Here is a 16,160-nt window from a genome sequence, read left to right as displayed (position 1 = left end):
CAATATTAAGGTCCTGATTTTGGTGATTTTATTGTGGTTATGAATGCCTTGTTTATAGGAAATACCAGTATTTTCTGATGGGGTATCATGTCTACAATGTAGTCTCAAATAGTTCAGGAAAAGATGAACTACATTTGTATCTGTTCCATAGGTGTGTTTCAAAATAAATGAAACTGACTTTTTAAAACTAAACTAGGTTGCATCAGTTATTCCCGGTATCTATGTAGATTCCACTGTTCTCAAAATCCAAACAAAGTAGGTACATGAGCAGGAGCAATTACCAATCCGAAACCACTAGAAACAAACCTGCAATTGTTGGATTCTCCCAGAGGAGGACGCCGCCCCAAATCACTCACGAAAGGCGTCTCTTGATGCAACAAGCAAGAGGAATTTATTCAGGAACCAGCTAGCTGGGGTCCAAGTGTTAGCCCGACGCAGCAGGTCTCAACAAGGACCCCGAGCAGTCAAAGCCGGAGGTTTTTATAGCATTTTCTAAAAAGACAGTATTGTTCTACAAGCACGTAACAGGGTTTTTTTTCCCAAGGACGCATAAATCTTCGGTTGGCGCCACATCCCAGGGGTTTCACGAGATAAGAACACCCTCAGCCATACAGTGTTTCAGCAAGATAAGCTTGGTATGTATGACTAACTGACCAAGGTTAGCTGTCTGAAGGCCACAGCTGCCCACCACCTGGTGTTTATGATTAACTTGTTTTTCACCTCGTTTTTCAAGGCCTTTCTGAGTCACATATTCAGAAAATGGCCTCTGAGCTTCTCAAGATGGCTGTGCTTAGGCTAACAGGCTAACCTGTTGTCTTCACTGAATGCTTAGATCCTACATTTCCCCACTTTTCTTTTTGATCATTCCAATCATGGAATGTTCGTTTCTTCTTGATGTGTGAGTGAGTGATACTGCTGCCTCAGCATTAGTACCTGAACGGCACTCACTCTTTCTCTAACAAAGGATATTAGCCGGTTTAAAACACAGGGACCAAAAGTGAGAAGCAATACAAGAATAAGCAGGGGTCCCGTTAGGGTGGATATCAGGGTTGTAAGCCATGGGGATCGAGTAAACGAAGATTCAAATAGACTTTGGCTAGCCTCCCGTTCTCTCTTCCTTTGATCTAGTCTTTCTCTGAGTTTAGACATCGAGTCTCTTACTATTCCGGAATGGTCTGCATAGAAGCAGCATTCTTCTTTTAGGGCTGCACACAATCCTCCCTCTTTTAAGAACAGTAGATCTAGTCCTCGCCTATTCTGCAGCACTACTTCAGAAAGAGAGGTTAGGGACTCTTCAAGTTTAGTAATGGATTGTTCTATAGTTTTCAAATCTTCATCAATAGCTGCCCTTAGTCCCTCATAGTGTTGGTTTCCTTGAATAATGGCGGCTGTCCCTGTTCCTACTCTAGCTGGAACTCTTACTCCCAGCAACACGGCCAGGGTTAGCGAGACTGGCTGTCTTCTAAACCTCTGGTTGGACTCAAATTCTGTTATGAATGATGAATCATCATGGTACATCAGTCTAGGTACTAGTTGGACTATAATGCAGAAGTCACGGGAGGAGTTGAAGGCGGAAGTGGAGACACATGGGGTTAGTCCAGTATTACAAGCCCACCATCCCTCGGGAGGAGGGATTAAATACCTGTTTTTACTGGGGAACGCTATGGGTATGGTCTCATTCTTTCTTCTACAGATAGAGACTCTAGCTGCTGCTAGGGAAAAAGGGGCGATGACCGCTCTGGCTGCTTCGTGCTGAGAAGGGGGCGCAGTAAAGGGTGCAGCTAGGTCTCCATCACTGGTCAGTTGAGAGGGCCTCAGAAGGCTGGCGCTTCTATTCTGGGTTTCATTTCTATTACTATTTGCAGTTTTGAGGCTTCTAGGCAAGATAAAACAAATTGTTATTAGGTTATGTAGCAACATCTGGAGTTGGATTTTTTATTCTGGAAGGAGGCTGCATTATTGAAAAAATACTTTTCTCTAAAATCACTCTCATTTTTACTAGAAGTAACTAGGTTAAGAAAATAATTAACAGCTGGCTTGATTATTTGCACAGGTGCAGCAAGAAGAGCAATTGATTACACAGGCTCTTTTAAATATGCTTTGCTGGAACTTTTTGTAAGGAATTTCAGATTGAACTTTTAAAGGCCTCTTGAGGCCAGACAGCCAAGCTAGACTTGCCATCAGGCTTTGCCTGCAGTACCTGTAGATTTGGATGAATTCTTCTCTTCTCGAGGTCTCTGCACCTGCCAGGAAGTGACCTTCTTTACTCACCTGGTAAGGCTGCTGGGAACTCTGTAAGCAAGGTACCAGGCCAGTTCTTCCAAGGGGCTTTGTTGGCTTTATAAAGTCAATCTTAGTTCTTTAAAGTTGTTCACATCTGAGTCCATACACATGTCTCTCAGGTATGATATTCCAGTCAAAGCCCTGGTAGTATAACCAGTGTTCTTAAGTAGTCTTCTCAAAAGGAAAGCAGATTCTTATTGAACTCGTGCAAATTAACATACTGCCATGGAATACAAAAACAGTCACTGAAAGTTTTTAAACTCTGGAGGGATCAAGTAGAGAGAAGGATGTTTCAATTCTGCTCATAAAGATAGTCATTTACCAAACTGTTGTCAGTTTAAGAGAACAAGGTTAAAACACTTTATCAGCAACATTTGAAACAAAAAAACACAAAATCATTTTCTTTAGTTTATGTAATCTTATGTAACTAATACCTGTTCTGCTGAAATCCAGTTCTTTACCAGTTTAGGGATAATACTATAAATGACAAAAGACTTGCAAATGACAATGGTTAAAGATCTGATGAGAGCTTACTGTAAAACAGTTGACATAAGGAAATTCTGATATTTCTGTAATACAAAACATTCAGTAACAAAGTTTATCATCATTCTCGTTGACAGTGCTTTCCTGGTAAATATATATATATCAATCAGATAAATAAGCCAAATTAGTCAAATACTTTCTCTAATGAGAAAAAATTCTTCTGACATGTTCCAGGGGCCCTCTGGAAAATATCAGAGTTAACTAGAGGTAAAAGCACTTTTTTGAACTTAGCATAAGTGTCCAAGACCAGATACAAAAAAAAGCAGAGAAAGTGCTTAAGTCTACAGGTCTTCCCTGAAAGCTTCAAGAATGTTTTACTCTTTAATAGTAGATATAAGCTGCTATGCAAATTCTATTAAAAGCTCTAAGATCATTTGCATTAAAAAAATATGGAGAGTCCCCCATGTTTTTTAAAACATACAGCATATAAATTAAACAAGAAGACCTGGTGGTTGTCAAAAAAAATCTATTACAACCTTTCTCAAAAGTGGTCACACGTTTGTCCATCTAAACTTTTACAGTGAAACCTGTTTTTCTGGGAGAAACATAATCTTGTCCAAATTCTACAGTTTAATTTTTAAGAATAAATTTTGGTTTGTTAACTAAGTGCATTTAATCAGCTGAAAAAAGCTTTGTTACCATTCTGCTTAGGATAAATTAAGAAAACAAATAATCAGTAACAACTTTAATCATTTGTTGGTTAGAGATTTTTCCACTTATAAAAATACATGGAATAAATAATTCAATTTCCCAGGCCATGCAATCATTTTCAATAACAAAATATTTCAAAGGCAAATAAAGGTTATACAGTTGTTAACAAACTTTATCTTTTAGTCTTTTTAATATTACGATTTCATTTTTTTTTTTTTAATATTCTGGCAACTCACTGAGACTTTAAGCATGAGAAACTGCTTTGATCTTTCAACATTAAGAGCAGACTAACAGTTAAAGAAAACTGTTTAACTGGAAACGAGATTCTAATTTTGCTGTGCACTTGATATCAAGACTCACTTGCTTTAATTTCACTAGGCACGACTGAAAGGAAAGGAGCGACACATAGCAGCAATTCACCGGAGAGTTCCGCTTTATTAGGGAAAGGTGCTGGGTTATATAGGAAGGGGCATGAATTGATTGAGGTGTCACTTTTATGGGGCTGGTGGCTGTTGGCTAGGTGCTGGGATTGGGAGGGGGGCGAGAGGTGATTGGGCTTCAGGTGGCGCCGGCGGGAACTGAGGACCCTGAAGAGAAGCCGGAAGTTTGCCATCTTACTGGTGGGGACCCTTCATTCCCCCCTTTCTCCTCTATGGGTTTGTGGACGTTGCTTTCTTTCTGGCTGCTTCCTGCTGAACAGGGGCGGAGAAGGGAGTGAGGGCTTGAGGACTGGGAGGAAAGGGTTGATAGGACTCCCCACAGTAAGGATGAGTAGATGTGGACTTCTTCAGGTTGGAAATTAATGAAGGTTCTCTGTAACTATAGGCTGAGGACTTGTTCATTCTAATGGTGCCAAGAGGATATGGGTGTCAGGAACCAGGCGTCTGCGGCTATTGTTTCCAGGAACAGTTTCCAGTGGAGAGAGGGGTCCATCTCAGCATGTGGTGAAGAGGTCACCTGAGGGTGAGGGATCTTCTGTGGCTAGAAGCTGGTAGTTCTTGAGTAAAAGCTGGTTGAAAGCTTGATTAGAGATTTTTCTGACTTGGGATTTGATGAACTTTATTATACAGGGTAAGAAGAGACAGGCGAGAAGAATGATTATTATGGGGCCTGCAATGGACCAGTGCTAGGTGAGGAGGGGGTTTGTTAGTATTAAAGAGAATGGGTTGGAATTGGAAGCAGAGTGGAGGCTGGAGGCAAGGTCGGTGAGTTTGGTAATGTTAGTTTTTTACAATGCCGGAATAGCAGCACTCTTCCCAGAGGAAGACGCAGGTGCTGCCCTTCTCGGCTGTAAGCAGATCTAGGGCCCGCCGGTTTTGAAGGGTGACTTTAGCTAGCGAAGTGACTTGTCTTTGGAGAGAGGCTAGAGAATCGGCAGCGGATGTCAGGGCTCTCTCAAGTTTGGCGTTGAGATCTGTAACTGCCTATAGAGAGTGACCCAAGGCTTCTCCCGAAAACCCTGCCCCAATGGCTGAGGTGATCAAAGAGCTACTGACCATGATGGGAAGGAAAGCAGCTCTTTTTGTGCACGAGGGCAAGGGAGGTTGGAGCTCAAGGAATTCTGCCATGCTGTAAAGTGTAAGCTGTGGGATTAGGGTGACGAGAATGCAGGGTGTATCGGAGTTGAGAGGCAGTGAGTTGAAAAGACTGCCATTACACTAAAAGAAGTGTCCCAGTTGCGTAAAAGTCTTAGAGCCGGAGGTAGGGGTGTAGATAGAGAGGCAGTGAAGTGCACTGGAGTGGGGGTGGAGTTGGGCCTACAAAGTGGTGGATGGTGAGATTATCTGCGTATTCTGGTTCCCATAGGGGTATGTCTGCCAGGGGGCAGAGGGGTTGTCTTTCTGCATGGAAGGAGAAGTTGGAAATATTAAGGGGCATGGCGGCCAGCAGTGGGCGCTGTAGTGATGCACACAAGAAACAATTGGCTGTGTTAAGGGTGTGGCTGAGAAAGATGGTGGTGTCTTGAATGAGCTGTAATGAAGAGTAGGAGAAATGGGAAGAGGGGTGGGGATAAGAAGATGAAGAGGCGCCGTCAAGAGTTTGGATAATGACTTTTTCGGAATGTCTGATATCTGATGCAACTTGAGAGATCTGGGAATGAGAGGGAACATACTTTTGAGAGATATGAAGGGTACCGTGGGGGGTCGAGGACCCCCCCCCCCATAGTAAACTGAGGCTGTGACTCTGGCAGCTCATCAAGAGTCTCAGGGATCTGGGATTGATAAGGAGAATGAGCCATTGGGATATCATGAAACAGTTGGAGGAGTAATACTGTGGGTACTGGAAGTTACTCATGTAGTGAATTGCACAAGACCAGTAGGGACATCTCTTGTAGGTGTCTGGCTATCGCCTGCAATAGGCTTGTTTTTGGTCATAGAGGAAGCAGAGGTAGGGAGAATAAGGGTAGCTGCTAGTGAACACTTCGGTGGAGGGAGGAAAGTGGAGGTATAAAGGCTCAGAGCAGCTTTTCAGAGGGCAGTCTGGTGTGGCAATGAGGGCAGTAACTTTTGTTTGATGCTGTGTGTAAGTCTGTCTGACTTTGAATCACTATACAAAGGAGGGTGGGGTGGCGGGGAAGACAATAAGAATGAGGAAAAAAGCAAGAGAGCAGTAAAGGAGGAAAAAGTCATGATTTGGGTATGGATGGCAAAGGGGGTGAACGGGATTTTGGAGGAAAGAGGACAGTAAGGTCAGGAGTCTGGAGGGAGGGAGAGTCTATAAACTTTTGTAGGTGAAGAGATCTTTTAGGTGATGTGGGGACAGAATGGTAAGGGGCGCCCTGAATGTCAGTTTATGAGCTTCTTTCTGCAAGAGCTGTCTAGCGGCTAATGCTCGTAGGCAGGGGGCCCATTCCTGAACTGTGGGGTCTAATTGCTTGGAGATATAAGCTACTGGGGCAAAGGATAGGCCATAATATTGGCTTAGGACTCTTAGAGCTTGACTGGACTTTTCATGAATGTATAATGAGAAGGGCTTCGACAAATCAGGAAGATGGAGAGCTGGGGCTTCTACAAGGGCTTGACGGAGCTTAATGAAGGAGTGTCGGGGTGAGGAGGATAATGGTTTTTTAGGGGGGCTCTTGCTGAGGTCGTATAGGGGCAAACAGGGAGAAGTTAGGGATTTACGCTCTAAAATATTTAGCCAGGCCTAGAAAGGAAAGGATTTCTGTCTTGGTTTTGGGAATGGGCAGGTCAGACAGGAGCTATTTTCTGTCTAAGGTAATGGACTTTCTTTGTTGAGATAGAAGGAATTTGAGGTAAGTGACAGGAGGGGAAGAGATTTGAGCTTTGACGGGGGATACCCGATAACTTCTGGAAGCTAGAAGGTTAAGTAGGGAGGCAGTGTCAAGTTGAGACTGTTCTTACGAGAGACTGCAGAGTAGAAGATTGTCCATGTATTATAATAAGGTGGACTTGGAGTGATTATGATGAAACTGTTTGAGGTCCTGAGCTAGGACCTGTCTAAAAATATGGGGACTATCTCAGAAGCTTTGTGGCAAAACTGTCCAAGTGAGTTGTTCAGAATGTCTTGTGTATGGGTCTGTCTAGGTGAAGATGAAAAAATCTTGGGAGCAGGGGTCTAGAGGGATAGAAAAATGGGTCTTTGAGATTTAGGACTGAGAAGTGGGAAGCCGAGGCAGGGATCTGCGATAAAAGGCTGTATGGATTTGGAACTAAGGGATGGATAGGGACAACGGCTATGTTGATGAGGCTTGGACAACGCGGAAAGATCCGTTGGTTTTTTTAACAGCTAATATGGGGGTATTAAATGGGGAGTGAGTGGGTCTGAGGTAATTTTTGTTTAAGAGATCTTGAATGATGGGTTGAAGGCTTATGAGGGCTGAAGTGGTTAGGGGGTACTGGGCTTGACAGATATACTGAGAGGGGTCACGTAATTTGATAGAGGCAGGGGGACATAGGGCCATGGAGGGGCTTGTAATGTCTTAAACTTTGGGATTTACAGGGTGTATGAGGGCAGAACCGGAGCTTTCATTGGGTAGAGGGGGGTCGTCAGCTATGAGGGCTATCAGAAAGAGAGTACTGGGGGCTGTGGGAGTGGATATAGTTATGGAAACGTGGAGGAGGGAAAGGATGTCTCGTCTTACTAAAAGGGATGGGACACTGGGGCATAACTAGGAAGGAATGGGAGAAAGGTATGGGATTGTCTTGGATTGTGCATAAAAAGGGGGGGGGTTTAATGGGAAAATCTGTTTACTTCTTACCCCGACTATAGGAGTAATGGCAGGCATGGTAGGGCTTCGGTATTCTCACAAGACTGAGAAGGTGGCTCTTGTATCTAGGAGGAAGGAGATGGGGCGACCGTCTACTGTTAAAGTAACTCTGGGCTCCTGTTTGGTGATGGAAATGGTCGGGCGAGAAGCCCCTGGGCCCCGTCAATCTTCTGCCAGCCCCACTACGGCGGGCTTAGGATGGGGGTTGTTCGTCCAGCCTCCCCTTCGGGTGGTTGGGCAATCAGACTCCCAGTGGCTCTTTTTGTGGCATCTGGGGCATGGGGTGGTAGGAGATCTGGGGGAGGGGCACGCTCTTGACCAATGTCCCTCTTTTCTACACTTGAAACAAGCTCTTGGTGGGGGCTTGTTTGTAGAGGGGCACCCAGGTTGTGGTTTTATTAGCTGGGCCAACATCTGGAAATTGGCCTGATCAGCCTTTTGTTTACTGCGTTCTTTCTCCTCTTTCTGGTTATGGAAGACTTTAAAGGCTACTGTTAGGATCTCAGTCTGTGGGGTAGCGGGGCCCTGTTCTAACTTTTTGAGTTTAGCTTTAATGTCGGGGTAGCTTTGAGCTAGGAAGTATGTCATAAGGACATGTCTTCCTTTAGGTATTTCTGGGTCTAGGCTGGTATACTGTAATAGGGCTTGAGTGAGTCTGTCTAAGAACTCGGAGGGGGTTTCGTCTCTTTTGAATTATGTCTTGGAGTTTTTGAAAATTGACTACTTTACGAGCTGCCTTTTTTAGACCTGCTATTAAGCAGGAGGCAAAAATATCTCGCGAGCGGAGACCTACGGCGGTGTTATAATTCTAGTGTGGGTCTTGTTCGGGGACAGCAGTGGGGCTAGGGGGATAGGTGGGGTCAGTCCTGTGGGTTTCGGTAGCGTGTGTTTGGGCGAAGTCTCAAACTCGTCTACGCTCTTCAGGGAGGAGAGTATTGGCCAGGAGCATGAAAATGTCATGATGCGTGAGGCTGTAAGACTGGAAGGTCTATTGAAACTCTCTGATGTATGTCGTGGGATCGGTGGAAAAGGAACTTAGGCGTTTCTCTAGTTAGGCTAAATCTCTTAAATGCCTTTGGATCTTGCTACTTCTAGGAGGGGGGCGATAATTTTGGGAGGTTCTCGGGACTAAGTCTGAGGGGGACTGAAGGGTTCTGGCTCAGTCTGTGGGGGAGTGACGTGGTCTAGCTGCGCTTATTCAAGCAGGTCCTGAAGTGCGGAAGGGGGGCAAAGAAAATAAAGATAGAATCCGACCCACGTGTTGTCAGCCTGCATCCCAGCTGCTTGCCTCTGCTGCTTTAGTTAGGCTTGAACTCATGACTGAGGTTAAGAGTCCCATGCTCTACTAACTGAGCTACAGCAGGGCTCTAGTTAATTGCTTCTGAAATGCGTAAACAGAATGTTCTTTGTTCTCTATTCCTGCCACATCGGCAAGTGGGGGAAGGGCATAGCTAGAAGCAGGGGCGGTGTTTCTACACATCTTCAAGGTCTCCCTATTTTCAGAGTGAGGAGTCTTGGCTCGTCTTCGAGGACAAGATATGTTTTTGTGGACAGATAACTTCTAAGGATTGCACCGGTTGTTCTCTAGATTGTGCTTTCTTATGCTGTGTTCAGACATGGGGGAAGGTGCTTTCTCATTCTCCTTACAAACATGTGAGAAGACAAAGGCGGTCCCTAACAGGGGAGAAACAGGTGATGAGGGCAAATACGGAGGAGGCCCCTGGGACTTAGTTAAGTGGGGGCTGAAAGGCTCAGGCTTAATCTGCGGGGGACAAAGGCGGAGGAGGTGACATGGGGGAGGAGATGGTGGGGGAGGAAGGGAGAAGGGCTGTTTGTAGGAGAAGAAGGGGAAGGGAGTGAACGGGAGGCTTCTGCAGGGGTGGCGCCTTGCAGGCTAGGAGAACTTGAGAGGGGGCGGGGAGAGGAGGAGGCGGAAAGCTTCGATATAGGGAATCTCCTTCCATTTTTTCAGGTGCTGGTAGTAGTTAAAAAGATCTCGAGTGATGTTAGGATCAAGAGTTCCCCCTGCGGGCCATTGGATGTTATTGTCTAGGGGGTATGTCGGCCAATCTTGGGAGCAATATTTACGGAGAAGTTTTGGTTTTATATCAGGCGTCAGGGAGAGGGTAGCCAGATGCTTAAGCAGGCATTCAAGAGGTGAACTTTCAGGGAGGGATGAGGAGGCTCCCATGGCTAAAGGACAGAGAAGGAGACAAACAGGGAAAGACGAACAGAGATCCTCGGACTGGAAGCAGACCACAAGGAGACAAGCATCCCCGATGATCCTTGGTGGTCTGCGGAAACTCGTATATGAGTCGGAATTTCTTAGGAACTGTGGGTCGTCACCCAGACTTCCCTAAGAAGGCAGAGTGCCGGAGTCTCGAGGTACCTAGCGCTAGGCATTTTTGGCAGACGGAACAGAAGGAGGAGGGGGGGAAAAGGGAGCGTTCTCATCCACAAAGGAGTCACCTCGTTTATGGCTGTTGGAGGGGGGTGCCTAAGAGTCAGCCACAGCCATGAAGGCCTGAGGCATGGATTTATGACTGTCAGAGGAGGGGCCTGAGCGTCCGCCGCAGCCGTAAAGGCTTGAGGCGGGGATTTATGGCTGTTGGAGGAGGGGCCTGAGGGTCTGCCGCAGCCGTGAAGGCCTGAGGCGGGGAGAGTTCCCTCCTCATCCCCGAGCATCAAGGCCTTGCCGGATGATCACGGTCAATGGCACTGCAATAGCTCGGGGAAGAGTGGCCCACCCCGGGGAAATTTTGCTTAAAAAGTTTCAGCACTGATGGAAGGGACGGTGAATGCGTTTATGACTGTTGGAGGAGGGGCCTGAGGGTCCTGGGCTTGCCTGTGGCTTGACTGGGTTTATCTCACCTTATCTCTAAACATCCTGACCCTCCCCCCAAAGCAACAGGCTGAGCGGATCTTCCACAACAAAAGGTACCACGCTGTTTTCTCTCTTTAAATAAATACCTGTACTTTAGAACAAAGTTACTTTCTTTTATCACAAAACACATTCTTTAGCATGCAGAAGAGTTTTCATTCTTTATACTTTTTCTTATTAAAACATACATCTTTTAGCATAGAGAAATGTTTTCTTTATTACTTTAAGTAGTTTTAATTAGAACTTAAAACCATTAGAAACTTTAACTTCCAGTGAACACTGAGAAGCAGGACACTGCAAACTGTCGAACTAACATTCTCTAGACTGACAAACTTACGAACACATTCTACAATTTCTGCAACCATGAGCTTCACAGTACAATCTCCCAGCAAACACAGAGTACATCTTCTCAACAAAACTCTAAGGCTTTAAGTTACTACAAAGATTCTCAGGCTGCAGGTAGGCATACACACTGCAACACACAATTAAAAAGGTGTTCACTTGCCACACTTATCCAGCTCACCTACCTGCAACAACTACGCTAGCCTACTCACAAGACCCCCACTGAACACTACACAAAGCCAAGCTTCTAAGCATTCTATTCTTAAAAGATTTAGCAGATAACATGACTCAAATGACTCTAGGTAAACTCAGGCAGCGGACAACTACCTGGACATGCCCGCCTTAGGCAAACTCAAATTAGCATTAATGCTTAACACTTTTTTATCAGGTTTTCTGGAAGTTTTAGAATACTCAATTTTCACAAGCGCTTGTCTTTAAATCAATTTCATTAATACCATCTGGAGGTAGAAAGATATATTCATTTACACACTTAGGGGGTTGTCTGAGTCTGTCCCATTGTCAGTATAACAATTATTAGGCACGTGAAAGACACAAAAAACAGAGACACACACAGATTAGACACACAGCGGCTGCTTTTTGTTTTCTTCAGATTTTTGACTAAAAACTGAAAAGAATCGGTGGGTTGATACTCTTGGCGCCCTAAAATCAACCCTATCTCATCAGATTCACTTTGCCGGAAAAACAGGTGAGAGGCCACCAGGCGTCCCTGGCCCTCCAATCTCCCCGAGGCATCCCCCAGGGTTGCAGCCTGCGGTGCTCCAAGTACGCGTACCAACCGCGGTCTCGACCCCTTTACGGGATCGGGACGACTGCCAGACAGTGGGTACCCCCTTTCAGAATTCCAACCGGTCTCGCTGAAAAACAGAAGACAGAACACAGACAACTCAAGGCGCCACTAATCTTACCTCTTCCTCCAAGAGCGACTTCGGGAGTGAAGCGGGGTGAGCGCATGATCCCAGACGAGCCCCCAAATATTGGATTCTCCCAGAGGAGGACGCCGCCCCAAATCACTCACGAAAGGCGTCTCTTGATGCAACAAGCAAGAGGAATTTATTCAGGAACCAGCTAGCTGGGGTCCAAGTGTTAGCCTGACGCAGCGTGTCTCAACAAGGACCCCGAGCAGTCAAAGCTGGAGGTTTTTATAGCATTTTCTAAAAAGACAGTATTGTTCTACAAGCACGTAACAGGGTTTTTTTTCCCAAGGACGCATAAATCTTCGGTTGGCGCCACATCCCAGGGGTTTCACGAGATAAGAACACCCTCAGCCATACAGTGTTTCAGCAAGATAAGCTTGGTATGTATGACTAACTGACCAAGGTTAGCTGTCTGAAGGCCGCAGCTGCCCACCACCTGGTGTTTATGATTAACTTGTTTTTCACCTCGTTTTTCAAGGCCTTTCTGAGTCACATATTCAGAAAATGGCCTCTGAGCTTCTCAAGATGGCTGTACTTAGGCTAACAGGCTAACCTGTTGTCTTCACTGAATGCTTAGATCCTACACAATCCAATGTCAGGTTTATTGATTCATTGCAACTAAGAAGACTGCACACCAGATGAACTGTAGGGTGTCTCACTTCGGAAAGAAAAGATACTGCAGGATTTGTGGGGAAGATGGAATTCAGGAAAAATTTTAATGCAAGAGTTTTGATAGGCTTGTAACAAAGAAAAACTGAATTAAACTCCTGGGTTTAAAATTTAACACTAACTTGAAAATGAGTTCAAGAAGCCCCCAAAACTTACCGTTAACAGGTGGCAGTTTCTTTTTTGTTCTCCCTATTTTCTGAGTCTCAGGGTCAGAGAGAATGCAGAAAGATTATTTTGTAGAAAGATGCATAAGACATCCTGTCCCAGGGTACTGTGGAGGAACTGCTAAGAAAAACAAAAAGCAATTGAATCAGCACAAGAATGTCTGCTCAGTTCCTTGCAAGTTGCTACTTTGTGTCTGTGGTCACAATCGCCACAGCCTCTCTTCCACAATTTCCCCTGTAAAAGCCCTAACTTTGGGCTTCAGACAGTGTTGCAAGGCAGGAGCCTGCCACTCCCTCATTTGCTGCCAAATTAGTAAACTATTCCTTTCCTCAAAACTTTGTCATTGTGTTTTGTGACTTGAGTGACAAGGACCAGTTTTCAATGTGTGTAAAGGCATCAACATCAGATGTGGACTCTGAAGTGAATTTAAGAAGTGAAGTTAAGAAAATATGGAATAGTCTTTTCAGGAATCCCTTATCTGAACCTCTGCACCTGGGTAGAAATGGAGGTTGCTTCTCTGTATCAAAATGTCTTAGATCAGCCTCTTCAACAACTGGTGTTGGCAAAACTGGACAGCTACATGTAAGAGAATCAAACTGGATTGTCTAACCCCATACACAAAAGTAAACTCGAAATGGGTCAAAGACCTGAATGTAAGTCATGAAAACCATAAAACTCTTAGAAAAAAATATAGGCAAAAAAACTCCCTGGGCAAGGGAAACAAAAGCAAAAATGAACAAGTGAGACTATATCAAACTAAAAACCTTCTGTACAGCAAAGGATACCATCAGCAGAATAAAAAGACATTCTACAGTATGGGAGAATATATTTATAAATGACATATCTGATAAGGGGTTGACATCCAAATTATATAAAGAGCTCATGCACGTCAACAAACAAAAAGCAAATAAGCAAATAAAAAAATGGGCAGTGGATCTGAACAGACAGTTCTCCAAAGAAGAAATTCAGATGGCCAACAGGCACATGAAAAGATGCTCCACATTGCTAATCATCAGAGAAATGCAAATTAAAACCACAATGAGATATCACATCAGTTAGGATGGCCAACATCCAAAAGACAAACAACAACAAATGTTGGCAAGGTTGTGGAGAAAGGGGAACCCTCCTACTCTGCTGGTGGGAATGTAAACTAGTTCAACCATTGTGGAAAGCAGAATGGAGGTTCCTCAAAAAACTAAAAATAGAAATAACATTTGACCCAGGAATTCCACTCGTAGGAATTTATCCTAAGAATGCAGCAGCCCAGTTTGAAAAAGACATATGCACTCCTATGTTTATCACAGCACTATTTACAATAGCCAAGAAATGGAAGCAACCTAAGTGTCCATCAGTAGATGAATGGATAAAGAAGATGGCTTTTTTATAGTATAAAAAATACATACACACAATGGAATGTTATTCAGCCATAAGAAGAAAACAAATCCTACCATTTGCAACAACATGGATGGAGCTAGAAGGTATGCTCAGTGAAATTAGCCGGGCAGAGGAAGACAAGTATCATATGATTTCACTTATCTGTGGAGTGTAAGAACAAAGCAAAAACTGAAGGAACAAAAACAGCAGCAGACTCACAGAAGCCAAGAATGGGCTAACAGTTACCAAAGGGAAAGGGACTGGGGAGGGTGGGTGGGGAGGGAGGGATATGGGCATTACGATTAGCACACATAATGTAGGGGTGTGGGGACATGGGAAAGGCAGTATGTATAGAGAAGACACATAGTGATTCTACAGCATCTTACTATGCTGATGGGCAGTAACTGTAATGGGGTATGTGAGGGGGACTTGATAATGGGGGCGTCTAGTTACTATAAGGTTGTTCAAGTAATTGTACATTAATGATATAAAAAAAGTCTTAGATACTTCAGGCAAGAGTGCAATGTTTCATTCTTACATCGTATCAAATAATGCTTACATGGACTTCAAAGAACGAGATTTCTCAGAGTGGAAGAATGTAGTTCTCACCCAGAGATGGGGGCTGTTACTCTTATTTTTCAGTTGCGTTTTGTCCTTGAATGAAACAGTGTTTCCTGGTAACATTACAATAGGCTTTATCAGATTCTGCTATCCAGCCTGATGAATGGCTGGGCAGACTTTTTTACTCTCTCAGCAGTTACAAATGAGAGGACTGGTCTCCTAAACCACAGGTAATCCTTCCCTCAAAGCCCTGCCCAAGTTTTTGGGTTTGCCGGACCCGCTTTCCTTTCGTTTCAGACTTCAAGCCTCACTAGAAGGCCAAGGCCCTGCCTCAGTCAAATGCGCCCCTTTTCCCACCTAACAATTCAAGGATTCCACCTTCCCGGCCACACGCGGGGCGCTTAGGCGCCCCCGCCCTTCTCAAGTCCCGTTTGGTAAAGTCCAGCCTCTTATCTCACTATGGAGCGGGACAAGAGAAAAAGACGCGAGAACATGACGTCACTGAATCGTGACTAGGGCCGCGGGTTGCTTTGGGTTCCAACCAGCTAAGGGTGAAGAGTGAAGGTCTGCGCCGCCGTTGCAATGACCATTTGTCAGTTCTTCCTTCAAGGCCGCTGCCGGTTTGGAGACCGGTGCTGGAACGAACATCCCTGCGCCGGGGGTGCGGGCGGGCGACAGCAACAACAGTCCTCAGGTGACATACCCCTCAACCCTCCGCCGCCAGCAGTGCAGCGGGACCGTCTCTGGGCGCTTCGCTGCGGCGCGCTGGTCAGGTGATGCGGAAGTTGCTCCCGTCGGCCTCTTCGCCGGCCTCGCCCACCGCCCCGGCACTTGATTTTGGACGTTTTTATCTCCGTTTTAGGCGCTGGGCGGGTTTGGTTGAGCGGATAAAGACTGGGGTGGGTGGCCAATGACACTAACGCCAAACAATGAGTTTTTAAGTCGGAAGTACGCGTCAAAACTACCTTGCCGTGTATGGTAGTGGTTTAGCGAATTTGCGTAGATCTGCCGAGGCGTCTTACTTTACTGCCTTTCTGGGTACTTGCTTTTTACCCTTGACAACTTGAATGTAATTTGTAGTAAACTTTTCGAGGAGAGGCTAGCCAGTGGGGTCAAAGTCTGAACTCCTGACTTTGGGGAAGTCGCGTCATTTTTGAAAATCAAATACAAGCCACAGAGCCATACCGTAGATAAAGGCACATACTCATAAAATTTGGGGTAAAACTGGGAGGGTGGAACGCCCAATTAAGAACTCTGAGCTGTGAAGGATGTGGGTGTGGAGGACCACTTTGACAGGCTCCCTGGGCCTAAGTCATTGCCGGAGCTTTTGAAGTATTTCACTAAACCAATTGTGGATGATGCAGAACGACTGTCAAGGAAAGGAGGGGTCAGACATGAAACCATAGTACAAGACAGAGTTTTAGGGGTCAAATGAATAGTTAGGTTTTATTTTCTTATAATTAGATCCTAGTCCTTAAAGGTATCACAAAATGCTGACCCCTGCCCCGCCCTTTTGTCCTGTAGG

At 45.1% G+C, this 16,160-nt stretch overlaps 1 protein-coding gene and 1 long non-coding RNA gene across 13 annotated transcripts in view; one reads left to right on the top strand and one right to left on the bottom strand.

Moving 5' to 3' along the window:
* Positions 1 to 368: 368 nt before the first annotated feature.
* Positions 369 to 15,156, bottom strand: LOC108383472 (uncharacterized). Of its 10 annotated transcripts, XR_012132244.1 has the most exons (6): positions 14,634 to 15,156; positions 14,149 to 14,236; positions 12,692 to 12,820; positions 11,858 to 11,978; positions 7,700 to 7,773; positions 369 to 4,534 (listed from the first exon to the last, which is right to left on the bottom strand). It is a non-coding gene; the product is annotated as an uncharacterized lncRNA (long non-coding RNA). The 10 variants fall into 10 exon arrangements; XR_012132246.1 differs by lacking the exon at positions 7,700 to 7,773; XR_012132245.1 differs by lacking the exon at positions 11,858 to 11,978.
* NUP42 (nucleoporin 42) overlaps positions 15,156 to 16,160 on the top strand; it is a 20,756-nt gene continuing 19,751 nt past the window's right edge. Inside the window, exon 1 of one of the 3 annotated variants that reach the window (XM_017639968.3) lies at positions 15,156 to 15,329. In XM_017639968.3, coding sequence (XP_017495457.2) covers positions 15,218 to 15,329 — 112 coding nt within the window. In that variant the 5' untranslated portion in view covers positions 15,156 to 15,217. Of the gene's footprint in view, positions 15,409 to 15,454; positions 15,535 to 16,160 lie in introns of those variants that run through there. The other 2 variants (XM_037022133.2, XM_073238706.1) reach the window with 2 other exon arrangements.

Source organism: Manis javanica, chromosome 6 (assembly GCF_040802235.1).
Source record: "Manis javanica isolate MJ-LG chromosome 6, MJ_LKY, whole genome shotgun sequence".
NCBI classification, from domain to species: Eukaryota; Metazoa; Chordata; class Mammalia; order Pholidota; family Manidae; genus Manis; species Manis javanica.
Note: the sequence above shows the minus strand (reverse complement) of the source record. Positions and strands in the feature narration are given on the sequence as shown.